The sequence below is a fragment of the Taudactylus pleione genome, unplaced genomic scaffold, assembly GCF_031769625.1.
Source record: "Taudactylus pleione unplaced genomic scaffold, aTauple2 ptg000507l, whole genome shotgun sequence".
Taxonomy (NCBI): domain Eukaryota; kingdom Metazoa; phylum Chordata; class Amphibia; order Anura; family Myobatrachidae; genus Taudactylus; species Taudactylus pleione.
In genome coordinates this window covers 2,928,245-2,949,668 of record NW_028284909.1, presented here as the reverse complement: position 1 = coordinate 2,949,668, position 21,424 = coordinate 2,928,245, and the positions used below count along the sequence as shown (strand labels likewise).

General features: G+C 45.5%; 1 protein-coding gene across 4 annotated transcripts in view; it reads left to right on the top strand.

Annotated features, from left to right (window-relative positions):
- The first annotated feature begins 412 nt into the window (after window positions 1-412).
- Window positions 413-21,424, top strand: part of DPF1 (double PHD fingers 1) — an 87,741-nt gene continuing 66,729 nt past the window's right edge. For all 4 annotated transcript variants that reach the window (XM_088450108.1, XM_088450106.1, XM_088450107.1 and 1 more), the window contains exon 1: window positions 413-524. In XM_088450108.1, coding sequence (XP_088306234.1) covers window positions 427-524 — 98 coding nt within the window. In that variant the 5' untranslated portion in view covers window positions 413-426. The remainder of the gene's footprint in view (window positions 525-21,424) is intronic.

Here is a 21,424-nt window from a genome sequence, read left to right as displayed (position 1 = left end):
TACCTGTCTCATTCCTTCACTGTCTCATTCCCTTACATCCTACGACTGTCTCATACTCTCCCTGCTGTCTCTTTACCTGTGTGCCCAGACACCCCTCCCTCAGTCTATCCCCCACCCATACACTTCATGTGTTCTCCAATCACTCCCCCCCTTCCCAAAGCCGTGCACCCCTGTACGTCCCCCCTCCTTCCTGTCTTCCCCCTCTCTTTGTCACCCACCTCCCCCTCTTACAGTACCCTAATCCTCTCCACCAATCCGCGTTCCCGTCAGCCTCCCAGACCTGTCTCCCGCAGTGCACTCTGGGGAATGTAGTCATTTCCATTTCAGCTTCCGTTACTCTTTATCTCTCAGAACTGCAAATCCCAGCATCCCCCGCGGCCGGCTTCCCTCATCTTGGCCTGTGATTGGCTGCTGGTTGCAGAATGAATGAAATTGTACAGTATTGTGATATTAGAGGGGCTGCAGTGTTCTTGCTTAATACCCAGCAGCACCATGAACACAGCCCTGCACAACCCCCTCAAATCGTGAGTACATGTGTGTGACATAACTCAACCCCATTTCATGCGTGTGTGTGAGTGCATGTGTACATGCATGACTTTTATTTCAGCATGCAGAGAAATATAAAAATATGTGTAATATATATATATATATATATATATATATATATATATAAATATATATGCACATTCTGCAATGTATGTACATGGTATCTGTGTCTAGTAATCTGATAGTGAGGTGCATGTGTATATCTCCTCTCTCTGTATAAGCATATATATGTAGTATAGACACCTGACTTCTATTAGTCAGCAGTTCTCTGTGTCTGCCTACACTCTGCATTCTTTTTTATTGTATTAGGGTTCTGTATAGAAAGGTCACATGTTAGGAGAGTCTGGCATCTGGATTGCACAGCAGCCCACAGTGTAGACATGAGCTGTCACTGCACCCTCTGTATATTCTGTAGCCACCTGACTGTATAGGAACTCTGCAGCACTATGTTATAGAGGAGTAGGATGTGGGGTAAGCTGTATGCACTGTGAGCACATACTGTCCTTAATTCCTTCTGCACATCTGGAGAGACTGAACCCCATGTGACTGTCCGCTGTGCACCCCTTCACTGCTGTATTGGATACTGTGGCTGAGAACTGACTAATCCCTGTGACATTTCCCTCTGTACTCTTTCATATGATTAGTATTATATATACATAGTATTATATGCACCCACATACCCCCTGCACCGTTCTATGTAGCACATCAGTGTAACAGCCGGCTGAGTCCACACGATGTACGTTCCATTATCCATGTGTGCCTCCTGCTTATTGTATATTTTTTTATTTAGTAATATTAGTATTGTTATATTTCTTGTAACGCATATTTTAGCCCTCAATAAGGCGTTTCATTTATTAGACTATTTATAACATGCACATTTAAAACGCTGCTTTATTTTGCTGATGTAAAACAGCTAAAAAAGGGATAATTATGTTGGCTTGTGTAATGACAATAAATATGTAGCAATACAATGGCATAAACTTATTCTGCGTTGTGCATACATATCTCATGTCAGTATGTAGCTTTCTGCAGAGCTGGTAGCGTGTGTGACCTGGAGCTAGACATATTCAGCACAATATATATATATATATATATATATATATATATATATACATATACAATGATATAATAACAGGTGTAAAGAGTATACAGTACCAAGAGGCGTCTGTGACCTGTCTGTGACTGCAGACTCAGTTCCCTTAGTCATGTACAGGGATGTTATATGTATGTGTGTGTCTATGTAAAATGATATGTATGATCGTAATAATGAAGTAAATAATTTATTTTCTGAATCGTAATTTATGCGTAGCACATTCTTAATCCTAATTAACTAAGTAGTATAATTTTTGTCTTTAATTCATCTTCCACCAGACAGAAATGACCTGTGACAATTACCACAAAACTAATTGTATTTTTATAAGGCAGCTCAATCTGACTTGTCCAAGCAGTCAGTTATTCAAGTAGAGTGTATGTTTTATACAAAGATCCCTATTTCACGCTTAGTAAAATGCCAGACATACAAGGCACGTGATTTTATCACTGCATACATACATACATAGCCACGATAAAGTGACTCCGCTACCACTGAGTCTGCTGATACTGCCACACACACACTGTACAACAATTTATAATCTTCCCACACACTGATATCCTCCCAAAAGGTACAATACAGATTACATCCCATATTAGACAGTGTTTAAAGGTCTGATCTACCCGCATCCACATTTTACACTACAAGATAATGCCTCCCACACAATACAAAGCCAGCCAGAACAATTGATTAAAAAAAAGTCATTTTGGAAAACAATTGCCCAAAAATTACCCAAATACATTTCTTTCTAAAAAAAAAAATAATTGCACCATGTTCATGGTAGTATTTGCATGCTTTTTTTCCTATTTGCAATGCAAATATCTTGCTAATGAGCATTATTCCAGCCATCCATGCGTTGAATTCTAAGGCAGCCTCACTGTAGCAGTGGATAGTTTTTATCATGTTTGCATACTTAAATATTAATATATATATATATATATATTATATATTAATAGACTTATATTTAGGCTCGCACATGTTTTATAAAGTTATCACAAAAATTCAAATAGTTTTACCTGCAGCTGTGTAAAATCCGCAGGTTCTCACTTTTCGAGCACCAGGTGCTAGTTTATACATGTACCCATATTGTACAATGAAAAGTGTAATCTACCCAGAATGTGTGGTATGATTTCTCCCACAGTTGTGTTATCACAGTGTACCACACTGTACAGTGTATGGTTTATTCACTTTTCTCAACACACACACATACTGCACTATACACCACCACATCTCACAAAACTCTGATCTTCCCTACGTACTGTACTCATCAGGATGTAATCTTCCCCGCTTTGTACAATACAGCAGGTGCGCTGGCCACACTGCACTATATAATGGGTTCTGAACTTGTTCTACATTCTACAGTACAGATATTGATGTCCCAATACTGTATAATGTATAGTATAATCCCCCAACACACTGTATCGGATCTCACCACACACTGTATAGAAGATCTGATTCCAAACTCATTGTACAATACAAGATCTGATCTCCCCCACGCTGTACAGTACAAGGTTTCATCTCCACTACATTGACAATACAAGATCTCATCCTCCATACTGTACAGTTTACGATTTGATCACCCCCACACAGTTCAATAGAGGATCTCATCTCTGCCACATTGTACAATACAAGATCCCATTGTACAATACAGGGTCTGGTCTCCCCCATGCTGTATATACAATGCAAGATCTCATCACCTTCACGCAGTACAAAACAAGATCTGACCTACCTCCATGCTGTGCAACACAAAAATGTCATCTCCACCATATTGTATAATGCAAGATTTGATCTCCACACACAGGGCCTGAGTCAGCAAGGATCGCAACTGCTAATACGCACGTAATCGGCCGATTGCTGCGTACTGCGTATGCGTTGGAAATCGCAGTTCGCGAACCAGCCACTGCGATGTTTCTACGCAGACCCATCGCAGAGTGATTGACAGGAAGTGTCCTTTGTGGGTGGTGACAGTGGGGGTGGTCGGTGAAATGCAGGCGTGTCAGTGCGTTTGAACGCCGTTGCATAGGCGTGCATAAATTATCTGCTGCGATGCCGTATGCAGCCTGAGTACTCATAGCGTGCGATGAAGTTATCAATTTCTGAGTAAGGTCAGAGCTGGTGTAAGTTTGTGTGAGGCTGCGATGGTACTCGATTGTACCGATAGTTTCGCAGTCTTGCTAAACATTACGGATGTGTGTAAGGTAAGGTGGGCGTCCTTGTGCTGCGTCAGCATAGCAATCGCAATGGATTAGCATACTATCGCAGTGGAACTGTGTGGGATAATCGCGGTAGTGAATCAGGCGCACTGTACAGTACAAGATCTGATCTCTCCCCACACTGTACAATACAGGATCTCATTTCACCCACACTGTACAATAAAGGATCTCATTTCACTCAGACACTGTACAATACAGGATCTCATTTCACCCACAATGTACAATACAGGATCTCATTTCACCCAGACACTGTACAATACAGGATCTGATCTAACTCCATGCTGTACAGTACAAGATCACATTCTACTGTACACTATACAATTCAGAATCTGATCTACCCCCATTCTGTACAGTACAAGTTCACTTCTCACTCACACTGTACAGTACAAGACCTAATTTCCTCCACCCTTTAGAATACAAGATCTGAACTCCCTCCATGCTATACAATGCAAGATCTCACCTCTCTCATGCTGTACAGCAATGGTTCTCAAACTGGGCGCCACGGCACCCTGGGGTGCCTCAGGACACTTGCAGGGGTGCTTCAGGTTGGTGGTCCAGTACCAAATAAAATTATGTGACAGTCAAAACCAGTGCTAATGGCTGACAATCAAAAAATATGTGGACAAAAAGAAGTGCAGCCCTGTCTCCCACCACTTAACTGACCCTTAGAGTGACAGGTAAGCACAATTTACTTCAATGCTGATACTCTAGGGGCCATGACCTGAAAAAGTTTGGGAACCACTGCTGTACAGTACAATGGGATTCACCGCAATAGCAATTACGCACGCAGTTCAACTACGATAGTATGCTCATTCATGGCGATCGCCATTCCCTCACAGCACAACACAAGGACGCCCACTTTACTCACCACACATCCGTAATGTTTCGCAAGACTGCAAAACCATCGGTACATTCGAGTACCATCGCAGCCTCACGCACACTTGCACAAGCTCTGACCTCACTCAGAAATTGCTAACAACCATGCACGCTATGAGACCTCAGTCTGTGTAGGCCATTGCAATGGATAATTTATACCCGCCCCTTCAACAGCGTTGAAACGCACTGGCACACCTGCGTTCGCCCGACCACCCCCCGTCACCACCCACAAACGGCACTTCCTGTCAATCACTCTACGATGTGTCTGCGTAGTCACTGTGATCGCAGTCCCGATTGCAATAGATAGTTTACGAACGCGCACTGTGATGCAGTTGCAGAACGCAACAATCGGTCGTTTGCATGCGTATTAGCAACTGCGTTCCTTGCTGAAACAGGCCCAATATCAGAAATACGCTGCACACATTAATGTCCAGGAGTATCTCAGATAGATCCACTGGGGTCTTTATGCTAAGTATAACTCCAAATAACTTTAAATGTAGCCTACTAAAAAAAAATAATAATAATAAAATCTATATACAAATAATCATAGGTGGTATTTCTAAAATGAATAAGGATTGGTTTGGTATAAATGTACACAAATGGAAAGGTAATTCACACATTTTATGCGGCACACATAAGGAATGAACAATAAGGCGCGAGTTGCCGCCTCGACTACAGTAGGCTGATATCTGTACCTTCATAGAACTCTTGAGACAATCACGCAAAGCTGGCGGAAGCTGTTCCAGCAGCGCTCATGTCTAATTGAATCTGCCCCGTTTGGGTGTACTTCTTTGGGGGTTAATTTACTACAATTCCTGTTATATTTTATATATATGATGCAAGAAATTATATAGTTAATAATTTCTAAAAAATCCAACAATTTTGATGACTAGGGCATGGGTGGCAGGACATGCTGGGATGTGTAGTTCAACAGCAGCTGGAGAGCCGCTTATTGCCCATCCCTGGACTCAGGACTCATCCTAAAGCCCAAAGCCTGGTATACACTAGACGACTTGCAAACGATGCGATGTCATCAGCGATTTCCCTTGAACTCCCGGACAAACGATCTAGTGCATACACACTGTGCAATCTAACAAATGACCAAACGTTATATCTTGCATCGTTTGGTGGGTAGATCGTTAACTATATAAAGTAACCGTATCGCCTGGTCGTTCCGTAGAGCGTAAACACTGCACGATATGCGGGGAATCGCTAACGAGATTGACAGATCTTCCTGCATGTAGAGAAGATCTGAAGATGCGAGGGACGACGCCACGGGAGTGCACATAGTGCGTACACACTGGACAATTTGTTTTTCCGATGCGTCATAATCGGCCATATCGTTCAAAATATCGTCTAGATTGTCCCTGGAAATTAGAACCAACTCAGATTATTGGTGCATTATATCAATAACATAGTAGTGGGCTCAGGGCAGTGTGTTTCATCACCTCTCCCTTGTGGCCACAGATGCACCTGTATGACCTGTATAGCATAGAAGGGACTTTTCATAGTGTTGCTATAATAGCAGAGGTTATTCAAGCTTGGTACATACTACGCGATAGTGTATGCAGCCGACGGTACAATGCGATGTAATGATGCATCTTGGCGTCCGTACATACAGCACAATGCGGTATACATTGCCGATGTGTGCGCAGTTATCTGCTGTAGCGAATGGAGTGTTTGCAGAGCTGTTGGCGGACAGCCATGGGAGTTTCTAGGAGGTGATTGGCGGCGGACAGCCATGGGAGTTCCTAGAGGTGACTGGCGGCGGACAGCCATGGGAGTTCCTAGGGGGTGACTGGCGGCAGACAGCCATGGGAGTTTCTAGGAGGTGATTGGCAGCAGACAGCCATGGGAGTTCCTAGGAGGTGACTGGCGGCGGACAGCCATGGGAGTTCCTAGGGGGTGACTGGCGGCGGGCAGCCATGGGAGTTCCTAGGAGGTGACTGGCGGCGGACAGCCATGGGAGTTCCTAGGGGGTGACTGGCGGCGGACATTCATGGGAGTTTCTAGGAGGTGACTGGCGGCGGACAGCCATGGGAGTTCCTAGGGGGTGACTGGCGGAGGACAGCCATGGGAGTTCCTAGGAGGTGACTGGTGGCGGGCAGCCATGGGAGTTCCGAGGGGGTGACTGGCGGCGGACAGCCATGGGAGTTCCTAGGGGGTGACTGGAGGCGGACAGCCATGGGAGTTCCTAGGAGGTGACTGGCGGGGGACAGCCATGGGAGTTTCTAGGAGGTGACTGGCAGCAGACAGCCATGGGAATTCCTAGGGGATGACTGGCAGCAGACAGCCATGGGAGTTCCTAGGGGGTGACTGGAGTTCCTAGGGGGTGGCTGGCGGCGGACATTCATGGGAGTTCCTAGGAGGTGACTGGCGGCGGACAGCAATGGGAGTACCTAGGAGGTGACTGGCGGCGGACAGCCATGGGAGTTCCTAGGGAGTGACTGGCGGCGGATAGCCATGGAAGTTCTTAGGAGGTGACTGGCAGCGGACAGCCATGGGAGTTCCTAGGAGGTGATTGGCGGCGGACAGCCATGGGAGTTCCTAGGGGGTGACTGGCAGCGGACAGCCATGGGAGTTCCTAGGAGGTGACTGGCGGTGGACAGCCATAGGAGTTCCTAGGGGTGACTGGCGGCGGACAGCCAAGGGAGTTCATATGGGGTGACTGGCGGCGGACAGCCATGGGAGTTCCTAGGAGGTGACTGGCGGCGGACAGCCATGGGAGTTCCTAGGGGGTGACTGGCGGAGGACAGCCATGGGAGTTCCTAGGAGGTGACTGGCGGCGGACAGCCATGGGAGTTCCTAGGGGGTGACTGGCGGCGGACAGCCATGGGAGTTCCTAGGGGGTGACTGGCGGTGAACATTCATGGGCGTTTCTGGGAGGTGACTGAGAGGTGGCTTGAAGTAAACACAAAAAAAAATAATCTCATGGTCGTGTTATGGGAGTGTCACAGGCGTGTCAGTGAATGCGGCTGCGTTCTCAAATGCAGAGTCACAGCCAAAGAAGCCATTATTAGAGAGAGTTTCTATAACGCCTCCCTATGGAGTTTTTGATTCTCCATATAAACTACCCCCACCCTCAGGGATTTCTAGTGGGGGTGGGCAATAAGCGCCCCCCCCAGATGTTGTAAAACTACACATCCCAGCATGCCCTGCCACAGTTTTGCTATTTGGCCGTTATAAAAATGTTGCAATGCATGCTGGGATTTGTAGTTCAACAACAGCTGCCTTTATTGAAGAATGCGGATATCTGATGGGATGGGTTTCCAGGGACGCTCCCTGTTACATCGTGGACAGTTGGCAACTACGATAAACTCCTTCAATAACTTCACTTGTTACTCCATATACATCTTCCCTAGAATTCCTCCTCTTTTACCCCATATCACCCAGCTCTAAATGTTCAGATATTAATCTATATAACTTCTGTATATCTCTTTTATAAATGCATAGAACATTTACTGTTCCCCTCCATATAGTTCTAGCTATTATACCATGTTACCCCGATCTATATCTCTCCCTTTAATCAGTAGCGCTCCCTTTCTATAACACTTTTATTCCATATACGCCATACTTCCTTAATAATAACCTATTATTCTATATAAACACTCCCAGTGCAAGCTCCTATTATTCCATAGAGAATATTAATATAACACATGCTATGGCTCCTCCCATTACTCCATGTAGCCCCTCCCCATATCTCCTTCCTGTACTCAGTGTGTTGTCTATGAATAATATACCATACACTGTAATCCCTTCCCCCTATTTTTTAAGATAATACTTCACATAGGCCCTCATTCAGAGCCGCTCGTTAGCGGCAGTACGCTCGTTCCGAGCGATGTTTGCACATCTGCGCATGCGTACGGTTTTTAGTACGCATGCGCGAACCAGTCAGTGCGGCCGAAAAACGTTGGTACGCAATATAGCGAGGGCCTGCTATTTTGAGTGACAGAATGAGGCGTATGTGGGTGGTAACAGGGGAAGGAGCTTGAAAATGGGGAGTGGAGATCCGAACGCAGGCGTGCTTAAAGGTCAAAACGGGCGTTTTATGGGTGTGTATATTTAAAACAGCAGCGTCATTGACCACGTCACTGGGTTATTTTAGAGCCAGAACTGCTCGCAAATTTGTGGTAGCAAACACCAACCACAAGAATAGCGAGCAGTTCATACGCTGGTCGATGTACTCGATTAATCTAATAAATAGCGGACATGACGTAGGATGCGAGCGGCCAGGGGGCGTTTTTAACAAATAAACGAGCGTATGTTTTGCTCGCTCGTTCAGACTTAGAGGTGTGAACAGACTGCAATGTGCGTACGGATCATTTGAATAGCCACCCCTTGTTTTTAAACGAACGACCACAAATAGCGAACGGCTCTGAATCAGGCCCATAATCCCTCTTACTTCCTCTTATTCTTACTTATAAACCACTTCTCTGCTCCATAGAGGTAATTGTAGTACTTCTCACTAGCCCCCCTATTAAATACCTGGTCCCACATATTATCTGTGCTGCAAATAATTGTATTTTTGTTAGGTATCAATCTGCAGCCTCTCCTCTTGGTGCAGGGCCTTTGAAATGTTAATGCACTTGTTCTGCTGCATATATACATATATATTGGGATTTGATGTGTGCAGGGTGTGCAAGTATTAATGTGTCAGCGCCCTGCCCCCCTTCACACCCACACAATGATACGGAGTCTTGTGTCTGTTCTGCAGGTTGGCTGTCTGGTGGGATATGTGGGTGGGGGAGCTCGTAGGGGAACGAAAAAAAAAGGGGCGTATGTGTGTGGTGGGGAAAATTGGGGAAATAAAATGTGGGTTTAAAAAAAAGATATTGATAAAGAGGGACAGACTGTCAGGAGAATGAATAAATCAGGGTTTTGCAGATATATTCCATTTCTATTTCCTCTAGACATGTTCTAAGTCAATGCAGACAATTATGCCAGAGAAGCACAGACTGCAACCGCTCCGAAAAACAGCCCCCAGTCTTGCTTCTCGAAGTCAAGGACATGGCTTAAAGGTTAAAGGGGAATTAATCCTAAATAACAGAACAAAAGGTTCCCATACATGCTGCAGTTCTAAACATGGCCTAATTGGTTGTAATATACATAAGCCAGAAAAAGGCCACCGATACTGATCAACATCTGATTGCGATGCTTTGGATGCTGAACGCCTGGAGTGTCTTGTCGGACGGTGAATGCATGGGACAATGTGTATGCTAATTGTCAGATAGGCCTGGTTGTGACCTTACTCTCTTCCACTCGATTGTAATCTTAACAACAAGTCTCTTTCTGACCCTGTAGCGGCAATTTTGCATGGGACACAACTGTGAAAATATGCTAATAGTCCCATAGCTTACCCAAGCGTAGGGACGCACACTGCTGCCTTCTCATCTGCGTCCTATGTCATGCACCAGTGTAAAAATCGGTAACATCGACAAACATTGACCAGCTATTCCGCATATGCGGCAGGTCTGACCAGCCGCAAGCAGTGCAGCTCTCCTGACACGCAGAGAGCTCTCATGCTGCGTAGGAATTCGCAATGGATAATTTAAGCACGCTCACGTAACGGCGTGTAGATGGAAAGACACGCGTCCGTTTTTCTAACTACCTCCCCCAAACGGTGACGTCCTGTCGCTCACTTTGCGAATGGATCCTCTGTGCGGGCGTAATCACAAAACAATCTCTGCATGTGCGCAGTGCGGCTGACACGCATGCACAGTGGCAAACAATCGCTCGATCTGCGTAAAAATCGGCATTGCGTACATCTTTGAATCTGGCCCATTGTCTTTCATGTGGGATTGACAATATACACGGGAATATCTCCGATACACATTAAGGGCCCGAATCTGAGTTGGGCATAGGTCCCTCTGTATGGATCTCGCGATATTTAGCAAACTGCGCACGCACCGGAGCCTTCATGTGCAACTTAGAGCAATTACAGGTGATTCAGAGTCATACTGATCTCAGAGGCCAACTTGGACCAAATAGACAGGCACAACGTTCTTCTTATATTAGTGTCAATTATTATAAAGGTGGACTTAATTGTAAGACTAAGGACTGAGGACCTCATTCAGAGCCGGACGCTAAGAAGCGTTTGCTCGTAGCTGGCCGATGTTTGCATTCTGCGCATGCGCGAACCAATGCGAACGCTTGGGAAGCGTTCGCTCGCTGCGCATAGACTTCCCAGAAGAGTGAGTGACAGGAGAAGCCGTCTGTGGGTGGTGACGGGCAGGCTGCTAGAAATGGGGGAGTGGAGGTGCGAACGCAGGCGTGCCTGAGGGTTTCTACGCCGTTTCAGAGGCATGTGTAATTAAGAGACAGCGTCATTGTCCAGGTCACCTTGCTTTTTATACTCAAGTGATCGCAGTGCTTGCGGTAGGGTATAGTCAACCTCAACCTTCCGATGGTACCCGATGTACCGATGGTTGCATACACTTCCTGGAGATGACGTGCGCAAGTGGGCATCTTAAGACAGGCTGGTGGGCGTATACATACTCAGAAGTGATTGCACGCCAAGACATAGTGGACGTGCTTATGCCTTGCAGTGCGATCGCCTGCCTTGCCGTCACTTAGCCGGATTTGCATACGCTGGGTGCGAGCGTGCGCATCTAGCGAGCGGGTCTGAATGAGCTCCTCAGCTCTCACTAACAATACACTAATACGCATGACTGTCATATTTCTCTTTTTGCCCCGTTTGAGCCAGTCACATGTATAAAGCAGTATAAAGCAGTACTTTGCCCCAGCTGATGGTAGGCGCTGGGAGGAGCGATGTTGCCCCTTGTTAAATACAGAGTAGGCATGCATAGCAGTGCAATAATGGCATTTTAATATGCAGAGGGGGATTATTGAAGGGGGGAGCGAATTTAATTTTAGGGGTGTTCCTTGCTTTGCAACCATACGAGTTCATTCCACAGAAACAGCTGATTTTTGCACCAGCTCAGAGCACAGGAGAAGCAAGGAATTCATCACCCAACATATAATGCACACAAATGGCCTCATATCCTTATGTCTTCTCTCTATGGTGATTCATTTATGCCTCAAACCGAGATGAATTTTAAAAGTAAAACTGAAATTCATAAATAAATAACAATACATAATAATAATAATAATAATAATAATAATAATAATAATAATATTATTATTATTAATATTATTATGTGTTCTCTATATCGGCCAGTGTGTACGCTAAAACGATGAACGATAAACGACCAACGATGCACGCTTCCGCAGGTCGTTGGTCATTGTCGTTCATCGCCAGAACATGCAGGCCAACCTGACGATATTGTCAGGTTGTTGCATGTTCGGGGATGAGGGAGGGTGCCCGGCACTGAATGATATTGTTCAGTGTGTGTGCTCAATGTCGTTAATGACATTGACCACACCCGTACCCGGACAGACACTAGACGATATCGCTTATGGAGCGAATCGTCTAGTGTGTGCTCACCTTAAAAAGATTTTAAGGATATCCTTGCTTGACCACAGGTGACTTAATTAGTACCTCAGTCAATTTTATTTAATCACCTCTTTAAAAGCTGAGCTGCTGGGTTGCCTTGAGGACCGCGTTCGGGAACCTCTGGCTTACGCATTGTTTGTGTTGTCTCACTGTACAGCTGTTGTACATTTCAGCAAGTAAAAGAGACATCAGGTCCTTTAGTTGAAGTGACATATTTAGGGGTTTTATTGGATAAATGGGCTAATTCTACGAAAACAAATTTCTAGCCAGCATTCCCTTTCTCCTAAATCGCAGCGGCAGAACTGTTGAGGTTCCATTATATGGCCCAATGTTGTTTGGATGATCTTGCCCCCGAGGCACTGCAATGTTTCTTATACCCGTGCTGGTATAGCAGGCTCTTTGTCCATTTGTAACACAGGGGTCTATTTACTAAGCACTGTTAGGAAACAGAGTGAAAAGTGATAAGGTGCCAGCCAATCAGCTCCCAACTGTCATTTTTCAAACACAGCTTGTGAGATGGCAGTAAGGAGCTGATTGGCTGGCACCTTGTCACTTTTCACTCTGTCTCCGAACACTGCTTAGTAAATAGAGCCCACAAAGTGCTAATGGGACCTCCCCAACTGTTGTGTGCTGGGCTGGGGAGGGCCCGGGGAGGCTGCTGCCACTGAGCAGCAGCAGTCTCTGCTTTCTCCCTGCCTCATGTGCCTTCACACACAAGCGTCAGATCACCTTGCCAAATTACAAGCAAAGGGCCCCGTTTAGCAAATGACCTTAATACCAGCGGCATATTTTGTTTAGTATTGCAGTGAAACTAAGGTATATATGCCACTGGTATTTAACATTACTTACTCCTCTGGCGAGGTCCAGCGTCGCCCCCTTGGCGGCATCCCCCGCTCTGTTGCTGTCAGCCTACCCCTGTCAGCGAGGGGCTGCTGTGTCATACGCATGCGAGGAGGCCAGTCTGCACATGTGTATGACATTTTCACCTGGCAGGATAATGGGGATCTATAGATGGTGTAGGCGGTACAGTGACAATCAGCTGTAATCTTAGTTTACCACTGTTTGCTGAATATTGAAAGGAGGATATAACCCCTTAGGAAGTGCTGAAGGGGTTATATCTCATTGTAAAATGGGACCCATAGACTGGAGGGATGTAACAGACAGAACCATTGGGCTTGTTTCACCATTCTAGCTATCATTTTTCTCTATGGCATTCTAGAAAATGATAGACACAATCTGATTGGTTGCTATGGGTAACACCACCACTTGTCTGTTTTAGAAGCTTTAGCAAATCTACCCCTATGTGGCGGAAATGTACTAATCTTTGAAAAGTGATAAAATGGAGAGTGATAAAGTGCCAACCAATCAGCTCCTAACTGTCACTTTACAGGCTGTGTTTGAAAAAAATGACAGGAGCTGATTGGTTGGTACTTTATCACTCTCCACTTTATCACTTTTCAAAGCTTAATACATCTCCTCCAGTGTCTGAACAGTATATACATTTTATGTAGAGCAGTGGTGTCAAACCCGGGCCCTTCAGCTTTTGTGGAACTACATATCCCAGCATGCCCTGCCACAGTTTTAGCATGCCGTAATAGCAAAACTGTGGCACTGCATGCTGGGATGTGTAGTTCCACTGCAGCTGGAGGGCCTGAGTTTGACACCACTGATGTAGAGTCTCCCTATGCTGAAAGGCCTGAGGGCCTGATTCAGAGCCGGACGCTATTTACGCTCGCTCGTTCAGAAAAAGGGGCCGGCTATTTAAATAGAGCGCTCGCTCTTTGCGGTCTGTTGACACCTCTATGTCTGAACGAGCGAACGAAACATGCGCTCGCTATTTTTTTAAAAACGCCCCCTGGCCGCTCGCATCCTACGTCATCTCCGCTATTTATTAGATTAATCGAGTACATCGAACGGCGTATGAACTGCTCGCTATTCTTGTGGTTGGATTTTCCTACCGCAATCATGTGAGCAGTTCTGACTAAAAGACAACCAAGTGACGTGGTCGATGACGCTGCTTTGTTAACTATGCACACCCTTAAAACGCCTGTTTTGACCGTTTGGCACGCCTGCGTTCGGATCTCCACTCCCCGTTTTCAAGCACCTTCCCCTGTTACCACCCACAAACGCCTCATTCTGTCACTCAAATTAGCAGGCATTCGCTATTTTGCGAGCATACAATTTCCGACCGCAATGACTGGTTCGCGCATGCGTATTACAACAACCCATACGCATGCGCAGTTGTGCGAACATCGCTCGGAGCGAACGAGCGGCCGCTTACGAGCGGCTCTGAATCAGGCCCTGAAGCAGTAACTGCAGTCAGTGGCGGAACTTACACTCTCCTTGCTGCAGCCTCCATCGGATGGGGGTGGTGTAGAGAGCTCCTTCTGGCTCAGAGAGGCAGGAGGATAGGGGCTTGAAGAAGAGGATGATACGTTGGCACATCAGGACCCAGTATTCTGTACCTGGGCTCTCCACCCATCTCGGCGCTCCCACTGCCACCCCCTCCATACATGGTGCTAATAGGTGAATGCAACCATTGCCTTCACGAGTTACCCATATGACATATTAATAATTTGTTATAATATGGCACCACTACTCATGAATACAGTTGCTGGAACGGCATACAACCCGTTTGACAAATCAGTACAAAAAAAAACTTGCCATATTTTCTCATATCTTCAAAAATAAATAACACAGGTCTGCGAAATTGAAGGTATTGAAAGCTTATTTTAATAATACTTTTATAGTTTTAATTATACTCCTGTGTACATCAAGAAATAGTATATTAATAAAAATTACCACATCACATTTACCTATAAGGGGGTTATATAAATTTTTAAGAAAAAACAAGAAGTTTAATTGTTTTGACATATTTATTGTGAAATACAAAGAAGTGTAGATGATATCACTGTGTTTTTGTCTTAATCACATAATAAAATAACAATAAAATCAAACAATAATAGAAACAAAACCATAATTTTGAAAAAAATCGTTAATCTCTTGTTTTTTTTGTCATCAAACTTAGGGCCTGATTCAGAGCCGGACGCTATTTGCGCTCGCTCGTTCAGAAAAAGGGGCTGGATATTTAAATAAAGCGCTCGCTCTTTGCGATCTGTTGACGCCTCTATGTCTGATGAGCGAACAAAACATGCGCTCGGTATTTTTTATAAAACGCCCCCTGGCCGCTCGCATCCTATGTCATCTCATCATGCGAGCAGTTCAGGCTAAAAGACAACCAAGTGACGTGGTCGATGACGCTGCTTTGTTAATTATGCACACCTTTAAAACGCCCGTTTTGACCGTTTGGCACGCCTGCGTTCGGTTCTCCACTCCCCATTTTCAAGCACCTTCCCCTGTTACCACCCACAAACGCCTCATTCTGTCACTCAAATTAGCAGGCACTCGCTATTTTGCGAGCACACAATTTCCGACCGCAATGAATGGTTCGCGCAGTTGTGCGAACATCGCTCGGAGCGAACGAGCGGCCGCTTACAAGCGGCTCTGAATCAGGCCCTTAGTTTTGTCGCTTTTCGCTTATAAGCTTTTTCTGTGTCGTCTCTGTGTATCATCCAGCAGTAGTCAGCAATCATGCTGACGTCCCAACGACCCTGGTATCTTTTTTCTACATCTTTAACTTCTTGGTAGAACCGTTCACCCTGTTCTTCACTGTAGTCTCCGAGATTATTTGGGAAATGCTCAATATGGGAATTAAAAAAATGTACCTTTAAACTCATATTGCAGCCAAGGTTTCTGTAACTATCAAGAATTTCCCTGACAATTTCTTTGTAGTTTGGATCCTTGACATTGCCTAAAAATTTGGAAATCACTTGAACTGTATGAGTGGCGTGTACTGTAGATGTTCTGTGTAGTGTAGTGTGTACTGTGTGTGTATGTGTGTTTATGTGGTGGTAGGCAGGGGTTAAAATGAGCCGGCACAGGGCAAAACTGTGTTGCATCTGTTGTATTTGGTTCCACCTTCGCCAGCTCACCTTGTAGTTGTAGCTGTTGGGGAATGGGGAACCTCAGGTCCAGGGGCTGTATAAGGCTCCCGGAATCATTTGGTCTGGCCCTCTGAGCTTTTTTCTGCTAGCCTCATCAATCTATGGAGCAGTGCCGCCTGGAGCATCCTTAGGACACTTCAGACGGTCGCACCGCTGCCCTTACAGCTCCCCGGAGCAGCCCCAGGATGCTCCGGGCATTGCAGTAATCACCGGCAATTGTTGCCCCACCCCTATGTGACATCACATGGAGGGGGAGTGGCTTGCACTGGGCCCGCGAATAGTGTTATATATATCAAAATGGCCCTCGGCAGAAGAAAGGTTCCCCACCCCTGCTTTAGACAGTATGGGGTTTAGGCCCTTTGTAAATTTCAGCACCAGGACCATGTGGACCTTAATCTGGCACTGGGCGGGGGGAAGTTTTATGACGAGAACTGAATTGCAACGTTCTATACTACCGACTGAATTCATTTAAGACAATGGGTCTCATTCAGACCCGCTCACAAGCGCCTGAGCGCTCGCAAGCAGGTCGATGTTTGGCTGTGTGCACGTGCAGTGGCCGCACTGCGCGTACGCAAGCCCCAGAGCGAGAGAGAAATTCTCTCGCTCCGGGGCTCACTACAAACGGGGCGGCTGTCGATGTTGATCGACAGCTCGCCCCGTTTTGTAGGCATGGCGGGGGGTGGTTTCACAAACGGAGGCATTCCCAAACGAACGCTTGCCGTTTGTGGGCGGCCCCACTGACATCACCAGTGATGTCATTGGGAGAGCTTCCGGCTCTATTAGAGCCGAATACTCTCTGGGGCTTGCGGCAGATGAGACCCTACCTCAAGGGTCTTGTCGCAAGCCCCGATGGTCACGATGGTCTTGACCATCGCGACCATCATCCTGGTCGCTCGTTAAGTCTGTGGGTGGTAACCCACAGCCTAGCGAGCGGCCAGGAGGCCGGATCATTTTTTAGATGCGGCCGCCCTCATTCAGAGCAAGCGCTCGCATTTTGCGAGCGGCTCTGAATGAGGTCCATTGTTTTATAATAAATGTAGGCAGAATACATTTATTACTTTAAAGAATATGAAAAAAAAGACTTATTCATAAATACACGTTTTGCAGAAAAAACGTGATGTGATATACAAAATCGGGAGTCATTTTCGTGTTCAGAAGCCAGAAATCTATAAGTATCGCATAAATCCGTTAAAAAAGCTTTTTTAATCGCAGACCTGTGTAATTGACACATGTTAAAAAATTTAACGGTGAACACAGAACCTTGAAGTGTGGAATCTGATCTTCAAACACTGTTGGGGAGATGTATCAAACCTTGGAGCGAGATAAAGTGGAGAGAGATAAATGTACCAACCAATCAGCTCCTAAATGCCATTTTATAGGCTAGAAAAATTACAGAAGCGGATTGGTTGGTACTTTATCTCTCTCTGTACTTTATCTCCCCCACAGTAGTTTTTCGCTGTCCAAATTTCCAAAATGTTAAGATACTTTTTATTTATTATTTAAGAATCTTTAGTGAATGGCGAATGCGAGACGCAGATTTTGAACTGTAAGTGCAAATCAGGGTCTATTGATGATCGTATTGTGAACACCTTTGTGACCTACGAGACTCTGTAATAAAATGAGAGGTTGGGGCTGTGGTGTAGTCAGGACAGAGGGTCTGTAACTACAGGTCAGGAATACAGAGAACATGTGAAGAAAGATATATATATATATGTGGAAGGGAGCTGCAGCCTTGAGAAGGAAGGGTGAGATGGGGTGAGGGGGAGGAGTGCTGGTTAACGCCGCAGAAAGCCTGACACACACCACCCCACCTCCCTCCCCCATACACCTAGTAGTATACAGTATTATTTGAATATTAGGACTGTTCTCCATGGTGACAGATCACTGGCTGGTGGCAGACTGAGATTGGGGAATTACAGTCACCCCAGGCTTGCAGTCTGCTACTCAGGAGAGAGCTGGTGAGAGGGTATAGGGGAGAGTGTGTGTGTGTGTTTTGGGGTTTGGACTGGACCCTGATTGATTAGGGGAAAAGAGAGGGGAGAGACTAGTGAGAGCGCTAACTGCTTTCTGTTAGACCTACGGTAGCTGATATTGATTAAAGTGATGTCTAAATGGATAGTGAGAACCACTTTTTAAGGATCAGAGGAGACAGTCCGAATGAGACTGCAAGTTAAGGCCTGCCTGAGACATCATATGGTGTTACCTTGAAGAGACAGACAAAGAAAGAGTCTATTTATTAATCAGAGACAGCAAAGTGGGATAGTGATACACTGGGGAGAGTTAAGGAGAGAGTTAGCTAAAAGGCCAGCGGATTCATTTATTAAAGAGACAGACGCGGTGGTGAGAGGTGAGGAGGATGAATTGATCTCAGACGTAACAACAGAGAAAATAAAAACTGGGGGGTGAGAATGCAGACAGAAAGCAAGGTATAGATATGTCTGACTTTCTGGGGATAAGTAACATGCTGCACTGAGAATAATGGGTATATATACTAACGTGCGGGTTTTTAGAAGTGGAGATGTTGCCCATAGCAACCAATCAGATTCTACCTATCATTTAACTAGCACCTTCTAGAAGATAATAGCTAGAATCTGATTGGTTGCTATGGGCAACAACTCAAATTCTAAAAACCAGCACTTAATTAAATATACCCCTAGATCTGATTTCTGTAACAGATTTCAATGTTAACCTTTTGCTAAATCCTTTGGTGGGGTGGTCGTCACATCTGGGTGGGTTTATCTTTCACCGACTTGTTAATAAAATTGTGCTGTGTGAAATGTGGCGTAGCCCATAACAGCCAATCAGGCATTTCCTTTCATTTTCAAAATGACCTCATGGCCAGTTATACATTACATCATGGGGCATGTCATATAACGCTAAAGGGTACATTTACTAAAGGTCGATTTCAATCGATTCTTAATACATTTTATTTTATTTCAAATCGATCTAAAGCTGGGTACACACTAAACGATGTCTAGTGTACCCGACATGGTCATCGGCAGGACCCGGAGGGGGGACCGGCATCGGCAAGTGCATACACACTTGCCGATGCCAGGAACGATGGCGGGGACCATGCTGTATTTGGCAGAATGGCCCCCGCTAATGACAACCCCCATCGGACCTGCATGCTGGGCAGACAAAGGATGTCGCTGACGACGCGTGGGGGCGCACAACGTCAGCGACATAGCAAACACACACTAGACAATGTGCCCGATAAGTAGCTCCGATCCACCGGAACGGACGATATATTATCTAGTGTGTATCCGGCATAAATCGATGTTGTGTTTCTGGGTCTCAATCACACATTTACTAACAGACAATGGGCCTGATTCAGACCCACTCGCGAGCGGCTGTCCGCTCGCAAGTGGGTCGATGTTATGGACTGAGCATGCGCACGACGGAGGGAGCTCCGTCGTGCGCATGCGCCAGACGCGACGAGCGAAGGAAAGTCCTTCGCTTGTTGTGTCCGATCAAAGGGGGCGTGCTGTCAATGTTGATTGACAGCACGCCCCCTTTGGTAGGCGTTCCGGGGGCGTGCCTCCCTGACGGGGGCGTTCCCACGGGAACGCCTCCCGTCAAAAGCCGGCCCACTGACATCACTAGTGATGTCAGTGGGAGTGATTTTGGCTCTGAAAGAGCCAAAATCACTCCGGAGCTTGCGGTTGAAAACCTCAACCGCAGGCTCCGGCTCGCAATTTCGATGGTCGCGATGGTCACGACCATCGCGGCCATCAAAATGCACGCTCGTATAGCCTGTGGGTGGTGACCTACAGCTATACGAGCGTCCAGGAGGACGCTCCATTTTCATGGAGCCCGGCCCTCATTCAGAGCGTGCGCTCTGCTCAGAGCGTACGGCTCTGAATGAGGGCCAATATTCAGTATTAGTAAACGTGTGATGTAGCCCCAGAAACACAACCTCGAGTTAGATCGATTTGAAATCAATTGAAATCGACATTTACTAAATTTACCGCTATTTGTCACACATCACATTACAATTACCTCACAACTTTTAGTTGTCCCATACTAGGACAGCCATGCATAAGCAGGAGGCTTGTCCTTGTCATGGGATATATATATATTGGTCCCTTACCTTACAACACCCTTTCAATGCCGCATGTCCTGAGCAACGAGACTGCTGGGACAGTGCCACCTAAATCAGGACATCTGGGAAATAATCCCCACTGACTCCTGTACTAGAATTTAGATATTATTGAAGATGTAATACAATAAGGCCCTAAATAGTCATAGTGTAGAAGTGCGGCCACAGTAAATCCTTGGGAGGGCTTTATCATGGCTGCCAGTTGGACACCCTGTGCTCTGGGTGCTGTTCCTCCCTGGATAGGGATGGCAGCAGTTAATGATGGTTTCTCGGGCTCCACACTATGAATAATTCATCTTATACCTGAATCTCTTTATGCAGCAAATGCAATTTTATGTTCTCTCAAAGCTCCAATCAGTCCTCCCAGAGGAATTTATTGAGAATGCAAAGCACAGGCTTATATAACAGAGATGGAATATGCATACACCTCTGTATATATATATATATATATATATATATATATATATATATATATATATTTATATATTTATTTAAAATAACAAGGTATTGAACTAGCGCTACTCCTATACACATCTGTTTGTAGCATGTCCTTAAGATTTTCCTCTCACCCAGGTGGCTGCTGTGATTTCTCCTTGTATACTGTCATAATAAAGTCCCGATATGAATTTGTGAAAAAAAAAAAAAAAGACGACAAATAGCGCCATCTAGTGTAGTATCTTAGCGAAAAATCAAATAGTGCTCACAAATATTCTAGTCAACAAGTGATATGTGTACCGGAACACGGAGTATTCCAAGAACCTTGATTCAGGATCTTTCCTTTTGACCTCACTTTCAGTCCCCCCAGAATCAGCCTTGACACAGTAGCTCATATGTTGCCGTGCAGGTTATGACACCATCCATTAGGATATATTTCCCATGTGGAGACAACAAATAGAGGGCTTGCATAGTGTAGTAGTTTCACTAATGTTAATAATACACCACCTATAAAACAATTAATAATGACCAAACGTAAAATAAAATGAAAGCTTATCTGATGTCCCAGAAGTCACTTTGGTGTCGTCAGAAGAGAGAGAGAATCCGGGTCACTGCCGTGCCTCTACACTATTCTAAGACGCTGGGTTGCGACTGTATCCGCGCGAGAATTAGGGGTCTATTTACTAAGCAGTGTTAGAAGACAGAGTG